General features: G+C 50.1%; 1 protein-coding gene across 1 annotated transcript in view; it reads right to left on the reverse strand.

Moving 5' to 3' along the window:
• The window catches only part of LOC147659239 (uncharacterized), a gene marked incomplete at its 5' end in the record, with an annotated part of 178782 nt that overhangs the window by 71850 nt on the left and 81887 nt on the right, over window positions 1-25045 (reverse strand). Inside the window, 2 exons of the mRNA XM_086951863.1 lie at window positions 11146-11290; window positions 11381-11500. Coding sequence (XP_086807989.1) covers window positions 11146-11290; window positions 11381-11500 — 265 coding nt within the window. The remainder of the gene's footprint in view (window positions 1-11145; window positions 11291-11380; window positions 11501-25045) is intronic.

Below are 25045 nucleotides of genomic sequence, written 5' to 3' on the forward strand. Positions count from 1 at the left end.
CTTAGGTGCGCCGCCACCGTCGCCAGGCACTTTGTAAACACCCTGGGTGCCGAGGTGACCCCAAAAGGCAAAACCTTGAACTGGTAATGTTGGTTTTGGATGGTGAACCGGAGGTATTGTGTGTGTGACGGGTGCAGCGGAATGAGAAAATACGCATCCTTTAGATCTAAAGTTGCGAGAAAATCCCCCTGACTGAGCAACGGGAGCACTTGCTGCAGGGTCAGCATGTGAAAGTGCTCCGATAGAATGTACTGATTGAGGGGTCTGAGGTCCAGTATGGGTCTGAGGGACCCGTCCTTTTTTGGTATCAAGAAGTACAGTGAGTAAACTCCTGTGCCTCTTTCTTTCACAGGCACGAGCTCGATTGCCCCTTTTTGCAGCATGACGATGACCTCCTGCTGCAATAAGTGCAAGTGCTCGGCGGACATAGGACGGTGTCTTGGGGGTTCCGCCAGAGAGATGAGGCTGGAGAGAGAAGAGGTGGTCAAAAAAAAAAAAAAAAAAAAAAGAGGAGAAGAAGTAACAGAATATAAGGACAAGTGGTAAAGAAATTATCACCTGAATAGAACATTGTCATTGCTTCGGGAAAGAAAGGAACACGGAAAAAAGAATCCGAAGATGGCGCCCAAGAGTGGGAGCTTCCGCAGGAAGCATGCCGACGTCACCGGAAATGCACCCGAGGAGGTGTGACGCCGACGCCCACAAGGGCTACAAAAAAAAAAAAAAAAAAAAAAAAAAAAAGAAAAGACTACGAATCCGGACCCAACCACAAGACCGCGGAATATGCACAGCATAGTGAATCCAGAAAGATCTTCAAGCTGCAAAACTACACCTACAGGTAAGAAACTATTCGTTCCTGCCAGTCTGAAAATCCATCACCACAGACAGGTGGGTCACACAGCTTATACAGTACGGTTATGTCACACAGCTTATACGAAATGCGTTACTTACCTGTAACAGCAGTTATCCAGTATTGGTGTCTTTCATAGATTCACATGCCTGAATCATTCCCCGTCGCCGAGACGGGAGCCTCCGGTACATAAAAAAGTAATGTCCTAAGGACATACATAGAGAATATAGGCCGAAGGGCCTCCCCTTTTGGGGCCTTTCCACGTCCTTATGTAAAAGGACCGAACTCTCATCGTTAGCCAATCAGCTCCGACCTCCTTCTAGAACCTTCCCGGGAGGAGCCTCCGTCCCTCAGATTTTCGTACGCACCCAGCTAGGGTGTCGCAATGTAGACCTAGAGGTACGTGAGTCCTTACCGGGGAGGCGGGAGGGTTGCATGTGAATCTATGAAAGACACCAATACTGGATAACTGCTGTTACAGGTAAGTAACGCATTTCTTATCCAGTATTTGGGTGTCTTTCATAGATTCACATGCCTGAATCAGAGTAGCCAGCAGTTATACATGCATAGTGGTAAGGCACATTCTCACATCTAGTAGGTCTGCATAAAGTACAGACAACCTGAGAGAAAACATGGTAATACATAGTCATGCATATAGCAGAGAAAACCATAAAGAATGTGCATACCTGGATGGCGGGACGAGGTAAGGCTCACCTTATTGGAAGAGATGGCGCAGCACCGCTTGTCCCACTGCAGCGTCCTTCTGCAGTTCGATGTCCAGGCAGTAGTGCTTGGAAAAGGTATGCGGGGACTTCCATGTCGCCGCTCGGCAGATGTCCAGGATCGTCACTCCAGCGAAGAGCGCCGCTGACGTTGACATCGCTCTGGTCGAGTGGGCAGCCACTCGGTCTGTCAAAGGCCGTCCGGCCTGATCATGGCAGAAAGCAATTGCTGAAGAAATCCAGCGTGAGATGCTCTGTTTTGTCAAGGGCAACCCCATGCGCGGGTTGCTGTAGGCTACAAAGAGTTGAGAAGACTTCCTGACGTCTTTGGTCCTGTCCAAGTAGAATTTGAGACACCTTTTAATGTCCAGGGAATGCAGCGCCCTTTCCGCTGCCGTGGAAGGGTCCGGAAAGAACGACTTGAGGACAATTGGTTCGTTCAGATGAAAGTCTGACGGCACTTTAGGGATGAATTTAGGGTTGGGCCTGAGTACCACTCGGTCGTGCCTGAATTGGAGATACGGTTCCTGAATGGACAGCGCCTGAAGTTCGCTGACCCTTCTGGCCGACGTCAGGGCTAGCAGGAGAGCCGTTTTCCAGGAAAGATGCTTGAGCGATGCCCGGTGTATGGGCTCGAATGGGTGTTTCATCAATTGGTTTAGCACTAAGTTCAACTGCCAGGTTGGAGGAACTTTCCGAGGCCTCGGAAAGGATCTGTAAAGTCCTTTTAGAAATTGCTTTACCAGTCGACTGGACCAGAGGGAGGGTCCCGATGGGGTCCTGGTGAACCTAGAAATCGCAGCCAGATGAACCTTAATGGAGGCGTGAGCCAGTCCCGATTGAGCCAGGTGCAGCAGGTACGGTAGCAGCTGTACTGGGGTGACCCGGAGCGGGTGTAAGTATTGTTCCGAACACCACACGCAGAACCTCTTCCACTTCAGCGAGTAGGTCTTGGTCGTGCTGCTCGCTCTCGCTTTGGCCAGTACCGCCCTGCAATCCTGTGGTATGTCTAGCTCCCCGAACTCACGGTGCTCAGGAGCCAAGCCGATAAGTTGAGCGAACGGAGGTTCGGGTGGTGTACCTGGCCTCCGGACATTGTCAAGAGGTTCGGGAGTTGTCGCAGGTGAATCGGGGGCCTGATGGATAGGCGAAGAAGATCCGAGAACCAATGTTGTCTCGGCCAGTACGGAGCAATCAGTATCAGCGTGCACGGTTCCGTCCTCATCTTCCGGAGGAGCCTCGGTATCATCGGGAACGGCGGAAAAGCGTACGCAAACACGCTGGACCAGCCGATGGAAAAAGCATTTCCCAGCGACCCCCGTTGGGGATGCCAGCTTGCGTAGCTTCGGCATTTGGTGTTCTCTGCCGTCGCGAATAGATCGATCCTCGGGGTGCCCCATTGTGAGAAGACGTGGGCCACCGTGTCGCCGTTGAGCTCCCATTCGTGGGAGAGAGAGGTCTGCCTGCTGAGGGCGTCCGCGATAGTGTTCTCCTTCCCTGGAACGTACTCCGCCTTGAGGGAGAGGCCGTGCGCCACCAACCATTTCCAGATTTTTTGCGATTCTCGTGAGAGAGAGAGAGATCGCGTTCCCCCTTGTTTGTTCAGGTAGTGCATCGTCGTGGTGTTGTCTGTTTTGACGAGCACAGGGGAAGAGCCGATGCGTGGCAGGAAGGCCTGAAGAGCCAGGTACACTGCCCTCAGTTCCAGGAGGTTGATGTGTAGTTGTGTCTCCTGGGCGTCCCATTTGCCGCTGACTCGAAGGTCTAACAGTACTGCGCCCCAGCCTTCCAGTGAGGCATCGGTCGTGATGACCAGTGGTGCCGGCGGCAGGAGGAACGGCAATCCGGCCGTCAGGTGAGTCCTGTTTCTCCACCACAGCAGGGCCTTTATGATGGCCGGCGTGATTGTGAGAATGTCGTCGAAGGAGCCTGAAGACTGTTTCCATTGTCTCGCCAACGCTTCCTGTAGGGGGCGCATGCGGAGCCTGCAGTGCGGTACGAGGAGAATGCATGAAGACATCATCCCTAGCAAGGAGGTGAACGTCCGGACCTTGATGCGAGGCTTCTTGGCCACCGCCGCGGCCAGAGACAGTACTTTGCAGATCCTGTCCTCTGAGGGGAAAGCCTTCGCACGCTCCGTGTCCAGGGTTGCCCCTAGGAAGGAGATCCTCGTTGACGGAGTAGTGCATGATTTTTTGAGGTTGATCGTCAGACCCAGCTGTTGGAAAAGAGCGCTGCAGGCGTTGAAGGAAGCCAGCGCGTCCTCCGGGGAAGGAGCTTTCACCAGCCAGTCGTCCAGGTAGGGGAACACCTGGTGACCCCTTTGTCGCAGGAAGGCAGCCACGGGCGCCAAGCACTTTGTGAAGATACGTGGGGCAGATTTGAGGCCAAACGGCAAGACCTTGAACTGGTAATGTCTGCCCGCTATTTCGAACCTTAGGTATTTCCTGTGCCTGACGAGTATGGGGACATGGTAGTAGGCGTCCTGTAAGTCCAGGGAGACCATCGAGTCGCCTCTTTCCAGTGCTCCTAGGATCTCCTGGATTGTGACCATCCGGAAGGATTGACTCCGTAGGAAGGCATTGAGCGCCCGGAGGTCTAAGATCGGCCTCCACTTGTCCCCTTTCTGTTGGACCAGGAAGAAGTGGGAATAAAAACCCTTCCCTTTCTGGGAGTCCGGGACCTTTTCGATGGCTCCTTTGACCAACATGGCAGAGACTTCCTGGAGAAGGAGGTGCAGGTGTCTGTGAGCACGCTTCAGCGGAGGGGTGTTGGGAGGGGTGTTGACCAGTTCGAGGGAATGTCCAAATTGAATTATTTGTAGTACCCACCGATCCGTAGTGATTTTTCGCCAATTGTGGAGGAAGTGGGTCAGCTTTCCCCCAATTCGAAAGGATTGAGACGGTGGTGGGACTGGCTGGAGTAAGTGGTCACTGGCGGCCGCCAGCGCCCTTCTTGGCGGATTTGCCTCTGAAGGACGATCTCCCATAGGATGACTGTCGGGACTGTTGTTTCTGCTGGGGTTGGTTCCTGTTGCCATAGGAATAGGACGACCGATTTTGGTATGAACCTCTGTAGGAGTACTGACCTCTGGAGCGGCCTCCCCGAAAGGATTGGTTCCGGGACTGGAGGGAGCCCAGAGCCCTCGCCGTGTCGGTGTCTTTTTTGATGGCCTGTAGTGCCTCGTCTATCTTCTCCCCAAAGAGGAATTGCCCATCGAACGGCATATCCAGCACCTTAGATTGGACCTCCTGCCGAAAAGACGTCGCCTTGAGCCAGCCCTGGCGGCGGAGCACGGCAGCCCCGGCCAACTGGCGGAATCCCGTCATGGCTGCGTCGATGGCGCAGTCGATAATTTCAGCCGCGGAGTTTTGTCCTTCCGCCAGAAGAGCTTTCACCTCGTCCTGGACCGTGGCCGGCAGGCCTTGCAGGTAGGGAGCTATGTCTTCCCATAGCTGGCGGTTGTAGCGGCCCAGGAGGGCGATGGAGTTTGCCACCTTGATGGACATGGCGGATGTGGTGGAGAACCTCTTGCCTATGGTGTCCAGCTTCCTTCCTTCCTTGTCCGGGGGCGCGGACAGCGGCGAGGAGGGGTTTCGGGATTGTTTTTGGGCCGCCTGAGTGACAACCGAGTCCGGTTTGGGGTGGCCGGTCAGGCAGGCAGGTGCTGAGTTCGGGGCCTTATATTTTTTGTCTAGGCGCGGAACCACCGCCGGCACCGAGGCAGGCGTGAGCATCAGCTTCTTGCCCTGTTCCCAAAGAAAGTCTATCAAAGGAATAGACTTGGCCGATTTCTGTGTGTGCTCCTTGAAATCATGGAGGAAGCATTCCGTTTCCGCGGATTCCACCGCCATGTGAAACCTCCTTGCAGCTCTGTCCACCAGTTTGTGGAAACCTCCCACGTCCGCCGCTTCAGAGTGGCGCGGTCTCGGGGATGCCGGGGCAGACGAATGGTGTGATGACGCAGCATCGGCATCGTCGTCTCTGTGGTCCGAGGCGACGTCTTGCACCTCGCCTTCCTCTAAGTCCGTGTCATCCTCCTCGCTTTCCGATGAGTCCTCCGCCTGTGTTTGCGGTCGGAGTTGGCTCCGAGGACGGGCCGGGGGAGCGGAAGGGTGCGAGGCCGACGGTTGCGCTTGGGTGACCGGTACCTGGGCACCGCTGTCTGCGTCCGGGAACCTTCGTTTATAGTCCTGCACCAGGGATTTCAAATCGTTGACCAGAGACAGTGGCAAACAGATCATCGGGGTTTTCACCGTGTCTACGGTCAGGGAGCTGCCTTGATACGTCACTCCGTCCCGGATCTCTTGGACGTCCTGGTGTTCTTCGTGAACCTCCTGTTCATCGTCCGACTCCTCACTTAGTAGTGTGTCTTGTTCTTCTTCGGGTGCCAATTCCACCGTTGGGCGAACCGAGGGCGTTGGACTCGAGTGAATAGAGACTTCGACCAATCTCGATTCTTTCCAAGATGGCGCCGGGGTCTCTTCCGACGACGTGCGTGAAGATGGCGCTCCCGCCATGTGTGTTGGTGATTTGGGCACCTCCGTCAGGGTTAATGGTACCAATTTTTGCGGGGATAAGGGTTTCGCCGCCTTACTGATGGTAGGGTCGTGGACTTGAGATGCCTTTGTCGAAGGTGTGGTTTTTGAACTTGACTTCGACTGTTTAGGAGACGAACTTGACTTCGATGTCTTGGGTGACGAGCCTTCGGTATGAGGTGTTTTCGGCGAAGGCGTACCTGAAGATTTGGACCTCTTAGGTGACGAAGAGGCGGCCTTCGAGGGTTTCAGAGGAATGGTCGAGGAGACCGGTGCGCCCGAGGACGCAGTGGTGGTCGTCGTGGTCGCCGCGGAGGGCGATGAGGCCGTAGTAGTCGACACAGTGGTCGTGACTGAGGTGGTCCGCTTAGTAGATGGAGCGGGCTTCTTGAACCTCTGGCCATCCTTAACAGACACGGAGGAGGTGGTGGAGCGTGCCTCCGAAGGCTTCCTGTGCGCCTTCTTAGGAGGAGTGTCTGTCTCTCCAGGGGACTGCACCCTGGGTCTCTTCTTGGAGACTTTGGAGGTCGCGGAGACACTACCCTCGGAAGATTCCAGAGTGTCTCGGACCTTAAGCCTGTCGAGCCATTCGCGAAGGCGAGTTTCCCGTTCCTTAACCGTCTTCTTTGGGAAGGCTCTACACACCCTACACTTGTCAGTGACGTGGTCAGGGTACAGGCAATATATGCACAGGTCGTGCTTGTCCTCCGCTTGAATCCGCTGCTTGCCGCAGGAGGAGCAGGCCCTTAGGAGGGCTTTCTTCTGTGAGTCCGCCATGGACGAAGTTTTCTTATTAGATTCCGACATGTAGTCGATGCTAGGATGAAATCCTTTTCGTACAAGTGAATTTCGGTGAAGTTTGAGACTTCGAATTTTGGAAACCTGAAGAGCTCAGGTTGGAGACTCCCTAGCACAACGTGCGGTAGAAAAATCTGAGGGACGGAGGCTCCTCCCGGGAAGGTTCTAGAAGGAGGTCGGAGCTGATTGGCTAACGATGAGAGTTCGGTCCTTTTACATAAGGACGTGGAAAGGCCCCAAAAGGGGAGGCCCTTCGGCCTATATTCTCTATGTATGTCCTTAGGACATTACTTTTTTATGTACCGGAGGCTCCCGTCTCGGCGACGGGGAATGATTCAGGCATGTGAATCTATGAAAGACACCCAAATACTGGATAAAGTACGGTTATTGTATGGAGTTAACATCCACTCCACCCAACATACCCCCAAGACACTGTCCTATGTCCGCCGAGCACTTGCACTTATTGCAGCAGGAGGTCACAGGCTTTTGACGCAGAGCCATGGCGACATTCAGCATCCAGATCCGCAACAGCTCAACCTGGCGATCTGGCTCCTGAGGTCTTAGAGATCTGGAGTTGTTGTTTCCACGACCCCTGCCTTTGGCGCTGTTTCCACGATATCCACCTCAACTTTGTTTGGTGTATGTGGACTGCGTGTTGCCTTTATAGTACTGTGTGGTTTGGGAGAGCTGGCCTCTGGAAACACCTAGTGCTTGAGCGACGAAAGGAACCACCACTGAATTGCTGGGACTGCAAGGCCCCCATGGACTTCGCAGTTTCAGTGTCCTTCTTTATCTTTTCCAAGGTGGTGCCCACCTCTGGGCCAAACAGATGATCAGGGTTTACTGTCCGATTAAGAATGGTGGTCTGTATCTCTGGCTTAAATCCTGAGATTCTGAGCCAGGCATGTCGTCTCAGCATGACGCTAGTGTTCACAGCTCTGGCCGCGGTGTCAGCCGCGTCCAGTGCGCATTTAATAGAAGCATTGGATATCAGCTTCCCCTCTTGGATGAGCATCTCAGCTGCCTCTTTGTATTCGTCTGGCAGGTGCTGCAACAAGGTCTCAAGTGTGTCATAGTGTGCCCTGTCATACCTCGCTAGAAGTGCTTGTGTATTTGAAATGCGCCAGATATTGGCCGCTTGAGCTGCCACCCTTTTCCCTGATGCCTCAAACACATGGGGAGGAGCATCACCCGTTGTTTGAGAATTAGCCCTCTTCCGGGCATTCGAGACAACAAGAGATTCCAAAAGGTAACTGTCCCTTGATGCAAGTAGGGTCGGTAGGCGCTGGTTTATACTTCTTCTCAATCCTATGGTTTATCACCCTGGCTCTGGTAGGCTCTTTAAAGATTTCTCCAGCATGTTTCAAGACACCCTTCAACATAGGCAGAGTCCTAACAGTTCTCTCTGAGACGGAAAAGGTGTCAAAAAGAAAGTCCACTTCAATGGGGTCAGCATGGAGCTGGACGTCATGATTTTTAGCCGCCCTTTCAATGAGGGCATTAAACGCCGCTGAATCCTCCGTAGGCGACGTTTTTACAGCATAGAGTTGAGTGTCTGGGGCAGAGTGAGGATCACCTGGGTCAGCACCAGCTGCCCAGGGTTCATTGGTATCTTCAGGGTCTGTGTAGACAGGATAGCTGTACTCGTCATCATCATCACCTTCCCCAGCGTCCAAGTCAGAATAAGTGGGTGAGACATCATGGCCATGTGGAGAAAGTGGTTCCACAAGAACAGGAGTTTAAGTTGAATCCTTCTTTTTCTTCAAAGGAATTTTGTAGGACTCCATTGGCTGTTCCGGGGCAATTTTCCGTTTATGGAGCGAAAGTCTGCCCGTTTCGGCATCGATAAAGTGTTCTTGTTGTTGATCCAACGAAGATTGTCGATGCTTTAAAGTTGGGACCACCGTCGTCGACTTCGGCACCGAGGGCACGCTGGCGCCCATACTAGGGGTGAAAGCCTTCGGCGCCACTTTCGGCGGCAACGTGAAATGAATGGGCGTCAACGCTTTTTGAGGTTTCTCGACCGGCTTCGAAGGTGGAGGATCTTTCGGGCCGACGGTCTAGGCCTTCTCTTTGATGCGCTTTAGGGAGTCCGCTACCTGCTTGGAGAAAGCGGCGGACGGCCGCGCCGAGTCGACGGGATCCTTCGAGGCACCACTAGACGTGGACTCGTGGGTAGCGCCGCTCTTGGCCTGGTCTTGGAGACGCGGAGTCTCGAGAACCTTCGGATCACAGAGTCCTTTGTTGGTGTCAACCGTCTTTGGCGCCGATTTACTCGGCTCGACCACCTTGACCTTTGTCTTCGGCGTGGCAGACTTCGTCTCAACGCCCTTGACCTGTGTCTTCGGATCGACAACACCCTTCTGCTTCGTCGGTGCCGACGGCTCCGAGGCCTTCGATCCAACCAAAGTAATGTGCACTTTCGGTTTCGAGGGTGGCACCAGTGCTTTCGCATGCGTCGAGACCGTTGGTTTCACTTTCGGTTTCGATTTTTCAGGGTGCGGCTCAATAGTAATGTCCGTAGCCGAGCCCGAAGGCCGGGCCGTAGAACCCATAGTAAGATCTTGGGTAAGGCCCAGTGGCGATCCCTCGACCTGAGCCTTTTATAGCTTTTTGGCCCCAATGTCAGTTTGAGTTAGCTCTTCGCTCGAGCTATCTTCCATGGCACTAAAGGCCCCAACTTCTTCCGCTTCGAACTTTTCAGCATCCGCGTCGTAGTTATAGTCTACCTCAAACGCGGGATTTGACAGGTTGTCACCAACTTCCCGGTCAGCTCCATCATCATCCCCGGCATCGAAGATGTCCACAGGCGCCGGTGCAGCTTGCTGGGCCTCCTGGCGCGCAGCGCGTCGATGCTTAAGCGTCTTCTTGGATCTGAAACGGGAACAAGCCATGCAACTGGCTTCATCATGATCCGGCGACAGACACTTGTTGCACACCGGGTGGACGTCGATGTGGGGATACTTTGAGTTGCACACAGGACATCTCTTGAACGGGCTCCGTTCCATGATGATCAGTCGATAGGGTCTGTGGCGTCGACTGGGCCTTCCGCGTCGAAAGCACACGGTTCTCTGGAATCCGGCTCGGAACAGAGCGGGAAGTATCAGGCACCGAACGCAAGACTATACCGACTAAGAAAACGAAAGGCCTTTTGGCCTTAAGAAAGTTTTTATCGATTCCGACTAGAGGGAACCAATATACATCCGAACCCAATCGCGGAAAAAAACAATCTGAGGATGGAGTCGATGCCCATGCGCACTGTAGTCCAGGGGAGGAGCCACCTATCTCGTGATACTTCGAAGACTCTTCCAGGACAACAATGTGCGATCATCCGGACCCAACACTAGGCGGCGATCTATGCACAGATATGAATTCAGCAGCCCACATGCCTCGAACATTGTGTGTAGAATTGTGTTGCCTACTGCAACCCCTGTACCTATTGTGTTTACAAAGTTTATTGCCTTTCTGCAAAGTCCTCATCTGAGACCTCTCATATTGAGAACAGTATATTTTGATACCTGTTGCTTCTAGAAATAAAACAACTATATCTTTGATATAAAAACAATTGGCCTAGAGTTCAGTCTTTGAGTGTGTGAAACCTTTTGCTGACTGAGTGTGTACAACAAATGCTTTACACTGTCCTCTGGTGCTGCCTTACTGCTCGACCAAGCTACCACTTTAGAGAGCAAGGTCACACCTGGTTTTAACCTCTGTTACACCTCTGGGGTTTGTGGACCCTATACACACTGTGCCTTATTCTGGTCCACTTTATATAGAGCCACTTTCTCACACCAGTGGTCCAGGAATGTAACCACTGAGCAGCAATGGGAACGGAGGGATCAGCTACCTCCGATGCAAGGGAGAATTGTGATGGCTCCTGGCTGCCTTAGAGACATTGCAATTTTTCTTCTATATAAGGTGATATGCCAACGGGAAGAGATTAATTTAAAAAAATAAAAGACTAGAGTAAGGACTGCTTTGTACACTATTTTGATTTTAGTGGTTTGAAATTTGAGATACAAAAAAGTAAAGTAAAAGAATGCTCTTCCAAGCTGTGTAGGATTCTCTTTGAGTGTTTAGCATCACACAAATGCAGTTATTTCAATGCCTATGCATATTAACGGCGTATGATCAGGAACCTTCAATAAGCAAAAACTTTGCCATGTGCAGTAGGTATGCTAGAGGCTCATAATAGTTAGGATGCTTAAGCTAAATAGATCAGAATTCAAATACATACTGATTTGGGCACTGCCAATCTCCAGCTCTGGCCGGTGCATTTCCTGTAACAGGGCTCCCTCTACCACCACCACCACGGGGACCTCCTCTTGGGGGGAAACCACCACCTCCTCGTTCACCACCACGTCCTCCACGTCCTAAAAGACCTGTAAGAAAAGTTTTTCCCCAGTGTAAATACTGAAGCAATGACCACATATTTTGAAAGTCACCATAACTTCAAAGATCTATCAACCTACCTCCCCTGAGAGGAAGTAGACCACGCCCTTCACGCGGGGGCATGCCACCGCGTATGCTGTTCAGTAGAGGCTTTTTTCGCGACATCGCTACCTTCAACTTGTTCCCCTTAAATTCTTTACCTGAAACAAAATGTAGAAATTAAGTAACATAATTTACTGTCTACTACAAAGAGACTCCTTGATAGTACCAGGCAAAGGCTATGGGAATTTGAGTAAAAATGAAGCAGCAACGATCTGGCACTGGGGATTTCTGTGGTGTTTTTTGCATAATAAAAGTAATGTCCATGGTATTCGGTTACAGATGCATAAGGGGTCAAAGATCAGGGTGATGGCAGAGGGTTCTGTTGGGAGGCAAGTTAGGAGATAGTCTGCAAGTTACAAGTGAAGAACATTTGGGGTCAGTGTGTTTTCAATGACAGGGAGCCCTTATCTGCATGTTAAACGCATTCTCAGAGCAGTTAAAAAAGAAGAAAGGATCTGAAACTTCATTCATGGGAGTTTAGGCATGCCAAGTAAATTGCGACTAGGGGAGCTAAGTATCTTTCTAATAGTGCACCAATCGATAACTGGAAGTCATCTCTTCCACAGCTTAAAACACAAGGCAGATCCCCAAGGATATTGCGGCATGGATTAGCACATTTTATCCAACAAACATGGAAATTTTGCAGCACAAACATTGGAATGTTGCAGCACTATCTTGCAATCTTTTTTCAACACCAAAAGCAGAAATCTTATGAGGTATTTTACAACATGAAAGTTTACACCAAAGCACTGTTTACAGTATTTATACTGTCAGATTTATCTACTGTAGGCATCATGTAGTATTTATGTTCATATTTTCAGCTTGAGCACTGCGCCGTTACAAACGTATTCTCAAAAAAAGTATACAAATCTAAGTAATTCTTTCCCATGGAAAGGCCTATGTATATAATATAAGAGGTGTTTGTATCATCTAGTTTGGTGGCAGTCATTACGAAAACTTAGACCAGCTCCAGTATAACTAACGGGCAAATGGCAAATTCATTTTTTGAGCGGTCTGAGCTATACTGCCTGACCCCCTTATGAGTTGGTGAGTCTCCCGCTCTCCTCAGCCCCACCCTGGTCCTCTCAGAGTGTACTTCTCTGTAATCAGGCTCCTCTGCACGCTGTGTTGTGCATGCGTTGGGGGCATCTCTGTATGTTATGTTGGTGTTTTTGCGCAGTCTATGCATGGCAGTGTTCGAAACACTGCACCCCCAGCTATATTTGTATTCCTTAAAAATCATTGCAATAACTAAAACGTTTTTACTAAACTGTTTCCAGCTTAGACCCGAGGACTGAATCTAGGATCCAGTCCTAGACTTACAAAAGTAAATCGACAAAGTAATCAACTGTAATTGTGTAGAGAAACCCATTGAGCTCAATGCTAAATTGTGTTTGGAACTGTGTTGCCTATTGCAACCCTTGTACCTATTGTGTTTACAAAATCATTGTCTTTCTGCAAAGCAATAACCTGAGATCACTCATCACTGAGAAAAATATAGTTTTATACCTATTGGTTCTAAAAATAAAACTATCTTTTGATATAAAAACAATTGGCCTGGAGCTCAGTTCCTAGAGTGTGTGAAACCTTTTGCTGACTGAGTGTGTACAACAAATGCTTTACACGGTCCTCTGGTACTGCCTTACTGCTCGACCGAGCTACCACTTTTGAGAGTAAGGTCAGCCCTGACTTTAACCTCTGTAATACCTCTGGGGTTTATGGTCTATACACACTGTACCTTACTTTGGCCCAGTATATATAGAGCCACTTTCTAACACCGCTGGGCTGTTTGTCCCTGGATGCTGCTGCAGCCATCGAAATTTTCGGCGCCAGTGCTCCTTTCGTGGACTTTCTCTGTTTTTCCAGAGTCTAATTCTGACTTTCAAGAGTCTGTTGGGGTTTTATGGGTCGACGTCTCTCCTACCTCTTTTGTTGTATTCTTATCGGTCTCTACGACCGTTTAGTCCACTGGTTCCTCAGCGATGTCCTCTTGGTCACTGGAGAGGCCCAATTCCCGAAGCGACGGAGGTTGACCGTGGCCCTGCATGTTGTAGTTGGCTCATCTTTCGCTCACCCTGAGCGTCGTCAGGGTAAAGACTGAGCAGGCGTTGCAATCCTTGCTCTCATAGTCGACCGGCAGGCAGAGGTTGCAAACCGGGTGCTGGTGCTTCTGCGCGTATTTGTGGTGGTAGTTACGGCAGAATTTAAAAGGTGTTTTGTCCATTCCTGCACTCAGGTGGCCCTATGTGTGCGCATTCTCCGTTGGACGTCGAAGTTCTCCTCCTTCATCGTCCCAGTTCAGTGGTCTTGTTTCTCAGTCCTCCAATCTTTTTCGTGTAGAATTCAGCCTTTTCCCTCTTCTTTCCTCCAAAAACTCTGGAGCCTCTCGGTGACGATCCAGACCCAACTGCGGAAAAAAGAATCTGAAGATGGCGAAAAGGTGGGAGCTTCCGCAGGAAGCGTGCCGACGTCACAGGAAGGACACCAAAAGGTGGGACGTCAATGCCTACCTGGGCTACGAAAAAAAAAAAAAAAAAAAAAAAAAAGACTACAATTCCGGACCCAACCACTAGACTGCAGAATAAAGCACAGCATAGTGAATCCAGAAAGATTCACGCTGCCAAAATACAATGTTCTTTTGCCCAGGGAGGCGGGAGGGTTGCTTATGACTTTAATTAGAATACCCCTGGAAGAGAACTAGGAATACAGGTGAGTAATCCCTCTCTACCAGGGGATTCTCATCAATAGTCATTATCACTAGAATAGAATAGCGAGCATCACCTCATCCACCTGTGGGCAAAGGAAAAGAACGGCAATTAACCATCAAGCTCATAACTAAGCTTGGACAGACATCTTATTATCTGATGAGATTCCTCAAGGAGGCCTGGCCTACTTGAGTATCCGCCCTGGAATCAGATTCAAGACAATAATGCCTTGTGAAAGTGTGAACCGGTCTCCAGGTTGCCGCTTGCAAATCTCTGCCGCTTTACCCCTAGTGGAGTGTGCTTTAGGAGACAACAAAAGGGGTTTATTTGCCAACTGGTAGGCCAATTTTATGCTTATGTTTGGCGATTTTTATAGCGCGCAAATACCCAGAGGGGTCTCGGCGCTTTGGGTGATCAGAAAATGACAGTTACAGAATTTTTAATGTGGATACAGCCAAGTTTTCAATTGCTTCCAGAAACGAAGGATGGTGGGAGAAGTTTTAATGGTGAGGGGAAGGGAATTCCATAATCTAGCTGTAGAAATAACGAAGCATCTGTCGCCCCAGTTGGCTTTCCTGGTGCGTTGGACGTTGAGCAAGTAAGCTGAAGATGAACGAAGGGTCCTGGAGTTTACAAGTGGACGGAAAGCATATTTAAGGAACTGAGGGCCAGAGTTGTTGATTGCTTTGTAAGCAATACAGAGTGCTTTAAATTTCGTACGGCTCTTTACAGGAAGTCAGTGAAGCTGTTGAATGGCGGATGTGATGGAAGTAAACTTGGGTATGCCCAGTAGGATTCTGGCTGAGGCATTTTGCACCAATTGAAGCTTATTTCGGACTTTTTCCTGCGCATTGAGGAGTAGGGCGTTACAATAATCGGTCCATGAAAAAAATAAGGGAGCTGATGAGTTTCCCCTGCCGTTGTAGGGAGGTAAGGAAGAAGCTTTTTGATTTTCTTTAGAATAAAGAAAGAAGTGGAGACTACGGTGTTGACATGATGATGAAAAAGTAGTCTGTCGTCAAACATGACTCCAAGATTACGAACCTTAGCGACGGGTTCAGGTGGAGCGCCCATCTCGTTAGGCCACCAAAGGGGGGACCAGACGGGTTCCAGTTTCCCAATAATCATTACCTCCGTCTTGTCTGAGTTTAACTTGAAACAATTGGCGGACATCCAGGAGCTGATGGCAAGCATTCCCTCCTGGAAGTTCGCTGCCACTGAAAGTCCATCCTGGTGTACTGATAGAACCAGCTGGGTGTCGTCTGCATAAGTAGTGAGACTATTGCCATAAGATTTAATCACCCTCTCTAAGTCCGAAACATAGATATTAAATAGAGTCGGACTTAGCGAGGAACCCTGCGGTACTCCACAAGGAAGGGAGAAAGTGGGAGAAAAGAAGGAGCCTAATTTTACCGCTTGAGAGCGGTTGGCAAGAAACAAAGCAAGAAGGTCTTTGGCCTTATCCTGGATACCAATGAGACACGGTCGATCAGAGTGGCATGATCGACCGCGTCGAAGGCCGCGGACAAGTCAAGCAGTATTAGAATTGCTGCACCGCCTCTGTCCAGAGTCATTCTGATTTCATCAGCCGATTTTATAAGGGCCGTCTCGGTTCTATGCTCTTGCCTAAAGCCAAACAGGGTGTCAAGCAGGTGGTTAGAGGCTATAAAGTTGGAAAGTTGCCTATTCATTAGATTTTCAAATATTTTAGCGGGAAAGGGAACGCAGGCAATAGGTCTGTAACTGGAAGGTAATGCTGGATCGAGGGTGGCTTTTTTTAAAAGAGGCTTGATAGCTTTTTTCCATACTGATGGATAAGAACCTGTGAGGAACATAGTAATGCATATGTTGGCTAAGGCAGGAGAGATGACATCAGGAATAAGGTTGAGGAGAGAGGGGGGGGGGGACAAGGATCCAGAGGTGAGCCTGATTTGGTAGTGGTAATTAAATGAAAAATGTGTTCCTCAGAAACCTGTTTGAACTTAGAAAAAGAAGTGGAACAGGAATGCCTAGTGGTGATCAGTGTTGAGGGGGATTTGTGGTGAAAGGCAGAAAAGGTGGCAGTGACTTTGTAATTCTTTGGCAGATTTCTTTTTGGACAGAGTACCTGAGAAGTGTCGGGAGGGGGGTTAGAGGGATTGGAAAGGTGGTTAACCACATTAAACATTTTTTTTGCGGAATTATGTGCTTGATTGATTTGGGCAGTGTAATAGGTTGTCTTTTCTGCGAAGATGAGTTTTTTGTATTAGGAGAGGGCGCATTTATAAGATTGTTTATTAAGGGGATTGTAGTCCCTGCGCCAGTGTCTTTCCAAGTTCCTACAATGTTGTCTTTGTAACCGGAGGGGTTCAGAGAACCAGGGAGCAGAAATGGAACTGCGGTTACGAAAAATAGTCTTGGGAGGTGCCCTAGTGGTACTCAAGGTAGTTAGTGGATGCTAATGTCGGATTAGGCTCTGCCACATCAAGGGCATTAGTCAACATAGAGGACAATAAGGGAATATTAATATTTTTCCAGTTTCGTGTTACGACTGGGGATGAAGGTCTGGTTTGAAATGAGAAAGACTATTTTAACTGAAAAACAAACTGCAGAATGATCTTTCCAAATGAGAGGAATGGGGGTAGGGATCAAAATGTCAGGGTTATTGGTGAATATCCCTTCTAGGGTGTGTCTAGCCTTATGTGTGGGCAGAGTAACAAGTTGGTGGAGTCCTGCCAGATCACTAATAAGAGAAATAGTATCACTGTCAGAAGGGGATTCCAAATGGAAATTAAAATCTCCTAATATGGTGTGGTGGGGAGCTCCAGCCGTGGACTCAACTAAATTGTTGAGACTCGCAAGAAAATTGGATTTGAGGCCAGGAGGGCGATAAAGCAGGGTGCTCATAAATGACTGGTTATTGGAGAGGCCGATAGAAAAAGAACAGGCTTCACAACCTATAAGGTTAAGGGCTGACGATTTTAAGTTGTAGCAGTCTATGTATAATGGCTAAACCGCCACCTCTTTTGAAGGGTCTGTCAAATCTGTATACACAGTAGCCTTCAGGTAAGGCAGCTTTAAAATCTGGGCCAGAAGAGTTGTCACCCCAAGTTTCTGTGACAAACAGAAGATCTAAGTTGTGGGATGAAATAAACTCCAAGATATCGAGTTTATGTCTTGGAAGGGAACGTACATTGATGAGTGCTACCAAGACCTGTCTAGGAATGGTTGGTAGGGACGAATGTTATCTGCAGGTAGGACATTTGAAAGGGCCTACCAAAGGGTCCGTGTGCTGAACTGAAGGGATAGAATGAGGAAGGGCAAGGGAAGGATTAAGTGCTAAGAGTTGTGGGGAAGTACAAGTGATTGGTCCTGTGCTAGTAGGTGTTTGAATAATCAATTGACCAGGGGGGGGGGTGGCCCTAAGCCCGGTCAAGGCACGGACTGGCTTGCCTTTGGCGCGCCCGCTGCGCAGACGAGAGCTTGCATGACCTATATAGGGGTGAGGGAGGGTGGGAATCATCCCAGCACTGTTGCGCTGACTGCTTCAGACCCGCAATATGGCGGCAAGTCCTGCCTCCAACGCGTCAGATCCTAGTCGTCTGTGCGTGGAGCACAGGACACTATCCATCTTGAAATGGACCTTTTGGAGGCTGGAAAGCCTGTTCTCATGGCACTATAATTTAAAAACAATTGATCTGATTTCCTTATGGCCTTCGTTCCCTCCAAATAGAACTTGAGCACGCTTAAGGTCTAAGGAGTGAAGTGACCTTTCCGCAGGAGTAGCGGGATTCGGGAAAAAAGACGGTAGGGAGATCGTCTGGTTAACATGAAAATCAGATACAACCTTTGGCAAAAAAACAGAGAGAGTCCTTAACACTACACTGTTGTGGTGAAACACAGTATATGGCTCTTTGGCACACAGCGCTTGGATCTCACTTCCTCTGTGCGCGGATGTTATTGCCACTAGGAAAGCGGTCTTCCATGTAAAGTGTTGCAACAAGGCCTTATGAATGGGTTCAAAAGGAGGACCCATCAATCTAGAAAGTACCAGATTCAATTCCCAAGGAGGAGACAGAGTTCGAACAGGGGGATACACTTTTTTCAACCCCTGTAGGAAATCCTTAACCACCTGCAGTTGGAAAAAGGAAGGTTGGTTGGGAGACTTTTAGGCCCTAATGGCTGACAAGTAAACCACGATCGAGGAATACTTTAAACCTGCTTTCGCTAAATAAAGGAGGTAAGGTAGGATTACCTCCTCCTGCCCCTTTGTAGGATTAAAATGGTAATGCATACACCATAAGTAGAATATCTTCCACTTCAAGTCAAGTCAAGTCAAGTCGGAGATTTATATAGCGCGCTACATACCCAGAGGGTCCCAAGGCGCTTGAGGAAGGGATGGGAATTACTTGTCGAATATCCATGTTTTAAGTTGTTTTCTGAATGTTAGGTGGTTCTGAGTGAGGCGTAGGTGAGTGGGGAGTGAGTTCCAGGTTTTAGCAGCGAGGTAGGAGAAGGATCTACCTCCCATGGTGGTTTTATTGATGTGAGGAATGGTAGCCAGGGCTTGGTTGGAAGATCGTAGCTGGCGAGGGGGGGTGTAGAAGGAAAGTCGTTTGTTGAGGCATTCGGGTCCAAGTTCATAGAGTGCTTTGTGAGCGTGGGTTAGGAGGCGGAAAGTAATCCTCTTATTGACGGGAAGCCAGTGGAGGTTTTTCAGGTGGCTGGAGATATGGTCTTTGCGCGGGATGTCTAGTATGAGTCTGGCTGATGCGTTCTGGATGCGTTGGAGTTTTTTCCTGGAGTTTTGCGGTGATACCGGCGTATAGGGTGTTTCCGTAGTCCAGGCGACTTGTGACCAGTGCATGGGTAACTGTTTTTCTGGTTTCGGTGGGGATCCAGCGAAATGTTTTTTTGAGCATGCGGAGGATGTTGAAGCATGAAGATGAGACTGCGTTGACTTGTCTGTTCATAGAGAGTGATGAGTCCAGGATGATGCCCAGGTTCCGTGCGTGGTCCGTCGGGATGGGTGCTTTTCCAAGGGCCTCTGGCCACCATGAGTCGTCCCAGGCAGAGGGCGAGGTGCCTAAGATAAGGACTTCTGTTTTGTCTGAGTTCAGTTTCAGCCGGCTGTGCTTCATCCACTCTGCTACTTCTTTCATACCTTCATGTAGGTTGGTTTTGGCGGTGTTGGGGTCTTTGGTGAGTGATAGGATCAGTTGGGTGTCATCTGCGTAGGAGATGTTGAGGTTGTGTTGGCGAGCAATGGTGGCGAGGGGGCTCATGTATACGTTGAAGAGGGTGGGGCTAAGTGAGGAACCTTGGGGTACGCCGCAGATGACTTCAGTGGCCTCAGACTTGAATGGTGGGAGGCGGACTCTCTGGGTTCTACCGGTGAGGAATGAGGTGATCCATTCCAGTGCTTTTCCTTGGATTCCGATGTTTTTGAGGCGCTGTAGAAGAGTTCTATGGCAGACTGTGTCAAAGGCTGCGGATAGGTCTAGGAGGATGAGGGAGACTGTCTCCATTGTCCAGTAGAGTTCGGATGTCGTCTGTTGCTGCGATGAGGGCGGTCTCCGTGCTGTGTTTGTCTCGAAAGCCAGATTGTGAGGAGTCGAGGGAGTTGTTGCTTTCGAGGAAGGCGGCGAGCTGGTTATTGACGGCTTTCTCGATGACTTTGGCCGGGAATGGAAGGAGCGAGATGGGGCGGTAGTTTTTGAGTTCGGTGGGATCCGCTGTGGGTTTTTTCAGAAGGGCGCTGAGTTCGGCGTGTTTCCAGCTTTCCGGGAAGGTGGCGGAGTTGAGGGAGCAGTTGATGACGTCTCGGAGGTGTGGTGCTATGATGGAGTCTGCTTTGTTGAAGATGTGGTGAGGGCATGGGTCTGTGGGGGATCCTGAGTGGATGGAGTTCATCAGGCGGATGGTGTCCTCGGTGGAGATTGGGTTCCAGTCGTTAAGGATGTTTGTTCGAGGGGGGTGAAGGTCCTGCAGAAGGTTGGGTGGGTTGGTCTCCGGGTTGTTTGTCGAAGCTGTTGTGGATGTCTGCGATTTTGTTGTGGAAGAAGGAAGCTAGGGAGTCTCAGAGGGCTTGGGAAGGGGTGATGTCGTTGGAGTTGGCTGATGGGTTGGTGAATTCTTTGACGATGTTGAATAGTTCCTTGCTGTTGTGGGCGTTGTTGTCTAGTCGGTCTTTGAATGCGGCTTTCTTGGCAGTCCGGATCAGTTGGTGGTGTATGCGGGTGGCGTTTTTGAAGGCGTCCCTGGTGCTGGTGTTTGGGTCTTTTTTCCAGGCCTTCGAGGGAGCGGCAGAGTTTCTTCGATTTCTTAAGATCATCGTTGAACCAGGAGGCGGTTTTGCTGCCAAGTTTGATTTGACGTTTTTTCGGCGGTGCTAGGATGTCGGCGCTGTTGGATAGCCATTGAGTGAGGTTAATCGCTGCTTGGTCGGGGTTTGAGGAGTGGGCAGGGGGGTTTTGAAGAAGCGATGAGGAGATCTGGTCGATGGAGATTTTGTTCCAGTTTCTTTGTAGAGTAGGTTGGGGTTGGTTGCGAGTGGTGGTTTTATTGTAGAAAAAGTGTACGCAGCTGTGGTCCGTCCACTGGAGGGTAGTGGTGTGACTGAAGGAGACATGTTTGCTGGAGGTAAAGATGGGGTCAAGTGTGTGACCTGCGATGTGGGTGGGTGTAGAGACAAGTTGTTTGAGTCCGAGGTTGGTGAGATTGTCCCGAAGGGAGGTGGTGTTGCGGTCGTTGCTCTTTTCCAAGTGAAAGTTGAGGTCTCCTAGTAGGATGTATTCCTCGGAGGGGAGAGCGTGTGGGGTGATGAAGTCAGTGATAACGTCGCTGAATTTTGCACGGGGTCCTGGTGGCCTGTATAGGAGGGTGCCTCTGAGTGTGGTCTTGGGGTCGGTGTGGATCTGGAAGTGAAGGTGTTCGGCGCTAGCGAGGTTGACGTCTGAGCTGGTTGAGATGCGGATGGAGTTCTTATGGACTATAGCGATGCCTCCTCCTGTTTGGTCGGTGCGATCCTTACGGATGATCTTGTATCCTTCCGGGATGGCAATGGTGATGTCCGGGGCTGATGAGGCGTTCATCCATGTTTCTGTCAGGAAGGCGACGTCGGGAGAGATGGTGTCTAGTAGATGCCAAAGTTCGATGGCGTGTCTGTGGACTGAGCGGGTGTTGAGCAGGATGCATTTTAGGTGGTTGGAGTCGGATATCTCATTTGTGTCCGTGGCTGAGGAGTTGATGTTGCTGCCGTCGAACTTGCAGGATTTGCAGGAGAAGGGACCATGGGTGTGTCCAGGGGTGGCTTGGACGCAGTGGGGGAGTCGGCCGGGGTTAAGGGCTAGGAGGGTGGTGGCATTGTATGTAATGCGGGGGAGTTGGGAGGTGCGAGGACCAGGGGGTGTGGCGCTGGGCGCGGTCCAGGCGCGGACGGGCGCAGACGGGCTTACCTTTGGCGCACCTTCGGCGGGGCCGTAGCGCGTGGACGCTGCGCGTTGGGACATCAGGCATTTAATGGAGAGAGGAGGGGGCGGAGCGTGGGAGTGTCCGCTGGGAGGCGGGCTCGGGGAGGCGTGTCAGGGGAAGCACAACAATCAAGATGGTGGTGGAGACTGGAAACGAAACTCAGCAGACAATGCTGAAATGCGTGAAATGCCCAACTACAAGCAGCGCGGTCTCTAGTGCTTCGGGTGAGAGCGCTACCCTTTCACTAATGCTTTGGCCACAGAGCGCTTCAGAAAACACAGTATAAACTTTGCATTCAGTGCGGAGTTACAATGCTCAGCGCGCAGTTACAAAGCAGCAAACAATGTGAGATGCGGAGTTTAGATAAAATTGCTCAGCGCGCTATGAACGATGCCGATCTGTAGTCAAGCAAGTCTAGATCAGTATCAGCTGAATCAGTGTCAGGGCGTAGTAATTGGCAGGAGTCAGGGAGCGAGGGAGGGAGCGGCCGTTCGGGACGATGTCCAGGCGGTCACTTAAGAGTACAACGCTCTCGTGGAAGGCCTCTTCGCCTCTTTCAGGATGCGCATACAGTCCTGCGGTAGATTCAAGTATCCATATTGCAGGACCTCCGGAGCCATGCTGCCAAGTTCAGTGAGGGAAGGCTGGGATGGAGAATCCTCCCGTCCATCTTGGTCAGCAGGTCCGCTCTGTAAGGTAGTCTCTTGTGGGGGAGTACCGACAACTGCAACAGATCCGGGTACCACCAATGACGAGGCCAGTCCGGAGCTATCAAGATAGTCATGTTGGATCGGATGAGTTTGGAAACCACTTTTGGGATCAGAGGCAGGGGAGGAAAAGTGTATGCAAATGTTCCTGACCAATCCATCAATAGCGCATTCCCCCTCGTCCCTGGAAGGTGGAACCTGGATGCGAAGACTTGGCATTTTTTGTTTTGTCATCTGCAAACAAATTTATTGACGGATCACCCCACTGATTGAAAATATCTGACACCACATCATTTAGCACCCAGTTTGGTTGATCTTCGAAGTGCCGACTGAGTGAGTCTGCTGGCACGTTTGAAGGTGCACCGCCACAATGGAGAGGTTGCGGACCAGAAGCCAGTGCCAGATTGCTTGAGCTTCAAGGGCGAGTGGGCAAGAGTGCGTACCACCCTGTTGAGATGATACATGGTGGTCGTGTTGTCCGTTTGGATCAGAATAGAGTTGGACGTAATGGATGGCTGAAAAACTGCCAGAGCTAGGTGGACTGCTCGTAGCTCTCACATGTTTATATGATAGGACTTCTCCTTGATGGACCACCGGCCCTGCATCTGTAGGCAATCCATGTGTGCCCCCCATCCTTGCAGAGATGCATCCGTTATAAAGGACTGCGTTGGAACTGGTTGATGGGAAGGGCTAAGTCTTGTTGCAAAGGTCTCATTCTCAGTCTGGCGTTGGGAATGAGAAATATGCAAGAAGTCATCGATTCTAGTAGAGATGCCACTTGCCGGATCGTTTGGAGAAGAGTTTTGCATTTCTGTTGCATCGAAGAAAGTCTCTCCTCCAAAGGAAAAGCTCTTCCTTTGTTTGAGTCCAGAGTGGAGGCCAAATAATGGATTGTCTGGGTAGGCCGGTGAACCGATTTTTCCATGTTCACATGAAGACCCAGCCTGCGGAGCAGATTCAGACAAACTTGAAACTCGTCCCTTACTTTCTGAGGAGATGGCCCTTTCAGGAGCCAATCGTCCAAGTAAGGGTAAACAAACAGACCCTTTCTAGGCAGAGCCGCCGCAACCACTGCCATGTATTTGGTAAAGACTCGTGGAGCAGATTTCAGTCCGAAGGGTAACACTTTGAACTGGTAATGCTTGCTGCCGTCCACTAATCAAAGGTATTTGCGCTGACGTGGAATGATAGGTATGTGGAAGTACGCATCTTGGAGGTCCATCGAACACATCCAATCTCCTGCCTGCAGATGTGGACATATTTGATGAAGGGCCAACATGTGAAACTTCTCCTTCAAGAGGATTTTGTTCAGCAATCGAAGGTCCAGGATAGGTCTGATTTTGTGCTCCCGATCTCTTTTTGGCCCAAGAAAGCATCTGGAATAAACTCGCTGAGCAGGGGGAACCTCTATGGCCTTTTTTCGCAGAAGGATTACCCCTTCCTGTCGAAGCAACTTTAACTGGTGAGGACGATATCTTTTCGGAGTAATGTCCTTTGGAGGCACACTGAAAAACGTAGTGTGTATCCATTGCGCAGTATACTGAGCACCCAATGATCTTTTGTTATGCTTCACTACTCTTTCAGATTATGTGAAACACTTCCTCCCACTCGAGTGGGCAACAGCGCCAGAGGAAGCTCCTGCACAATGCTTCCCTGCTGATCTGGCCGTGTTAGAGGACTGCTGCTGATGACCTCTTCTACCTCTGTTGGACATACAGCCTTGAAACTGTGATTTGCCTTAGTTTTTGATTTGGGACCACTGAGGGGTTTGGTAGCCCTTGCGTTGGTTGGGTCTGTATCTTCGTTTAAACTCCTTTTTCTTTTCTAATCCAACCGCATTGAGGGTGTCTAGTACGGCTTTCATCCTAGCCATCTCCTGATCAGTGTATGTGCCAAACAAGGAGGAGCCAGAAAAAGGAAGGTTAAGGATCTTCTGTTGTGCATCTGGTTTAAGAGCTGTGAGTCTCAACCAGGAGGGCCATCCTAGTGCAAATCCCATGCACATATGAATGCGCTGACAGCGTAGCACCATCCGCTGCTGTGCTAATTACTTAGTTGGCTACAAGGGATCCTTCCTTGATGACCTCCTCAAAATCCCTTTGATCTTTTGGAAGTTTTTCCTTAAAGCGGTCCAAGGAGTCCCATAAGGCTGTCGTAGCGACCTAATAAAGCTGCTGCACCAGAAACCTTTAGCGATGATGCTGCAGACCCGCAAGCCTTCCGTCCCCAAGAGTCCTGGGACCTACTTTCTTTGTCCGGCGGGACTGACTAAGATGCAGCCACTGCATGAGTTTTTCTCTGTGCCGCAATTATAGCAGGCGGGTCTGATTTCAAGAACACCGGGTCTGTTGCTGCAGACTAGTATTTTTTAATCCTAGCCGGTGCAGCTTTAATTGCAGCTCACGTTAGGAAAATGTCCATCACCGGTTCCAGTAGACCAGGAACCAGAGGAAGCAACGGTCAAGACGCTGGTCTCTGCTGTAGAGTCTCAAAAAAATTACAGGAGTCGACATTTTGATGTTCAGCTTCTGAGCTCCTCTCTGAAGCACATCATGGTACGTGTTTGTCATCTATCCGTGATACTCTTGACAAACGTCTATCCTATAGAGTGGGTGAATAGTCCCTCTTCGAGGAATGAGTGGAAGAGGAACACCATGTAGGTGGCCTTTTGCGATGGGAACTAGGTCTGCGCTCCTGTGATCTGCCAGTATGTTCCCTACGTCTAGTTGAGGGTGATCTATCAACTTCCTGCACCAATCTTTGCAGAGGTGATCTGTGA

The sequence above is a fragment of the Lissotriton vulgaris genome, unplaced genomic scaffold (assembly GCF_964263255.1).
Source record: "Lissotriton vulgaris unplaced genomic scaffold, aLisVul1.2 SCAFFOLD_3227, whole genome shotgun sequence".
NCBI lineage: Eukaryota > Metazoa > Chordata > Amphibia > Caudata > Salamandridae > Lissotriton > Lissotriton vulgaris.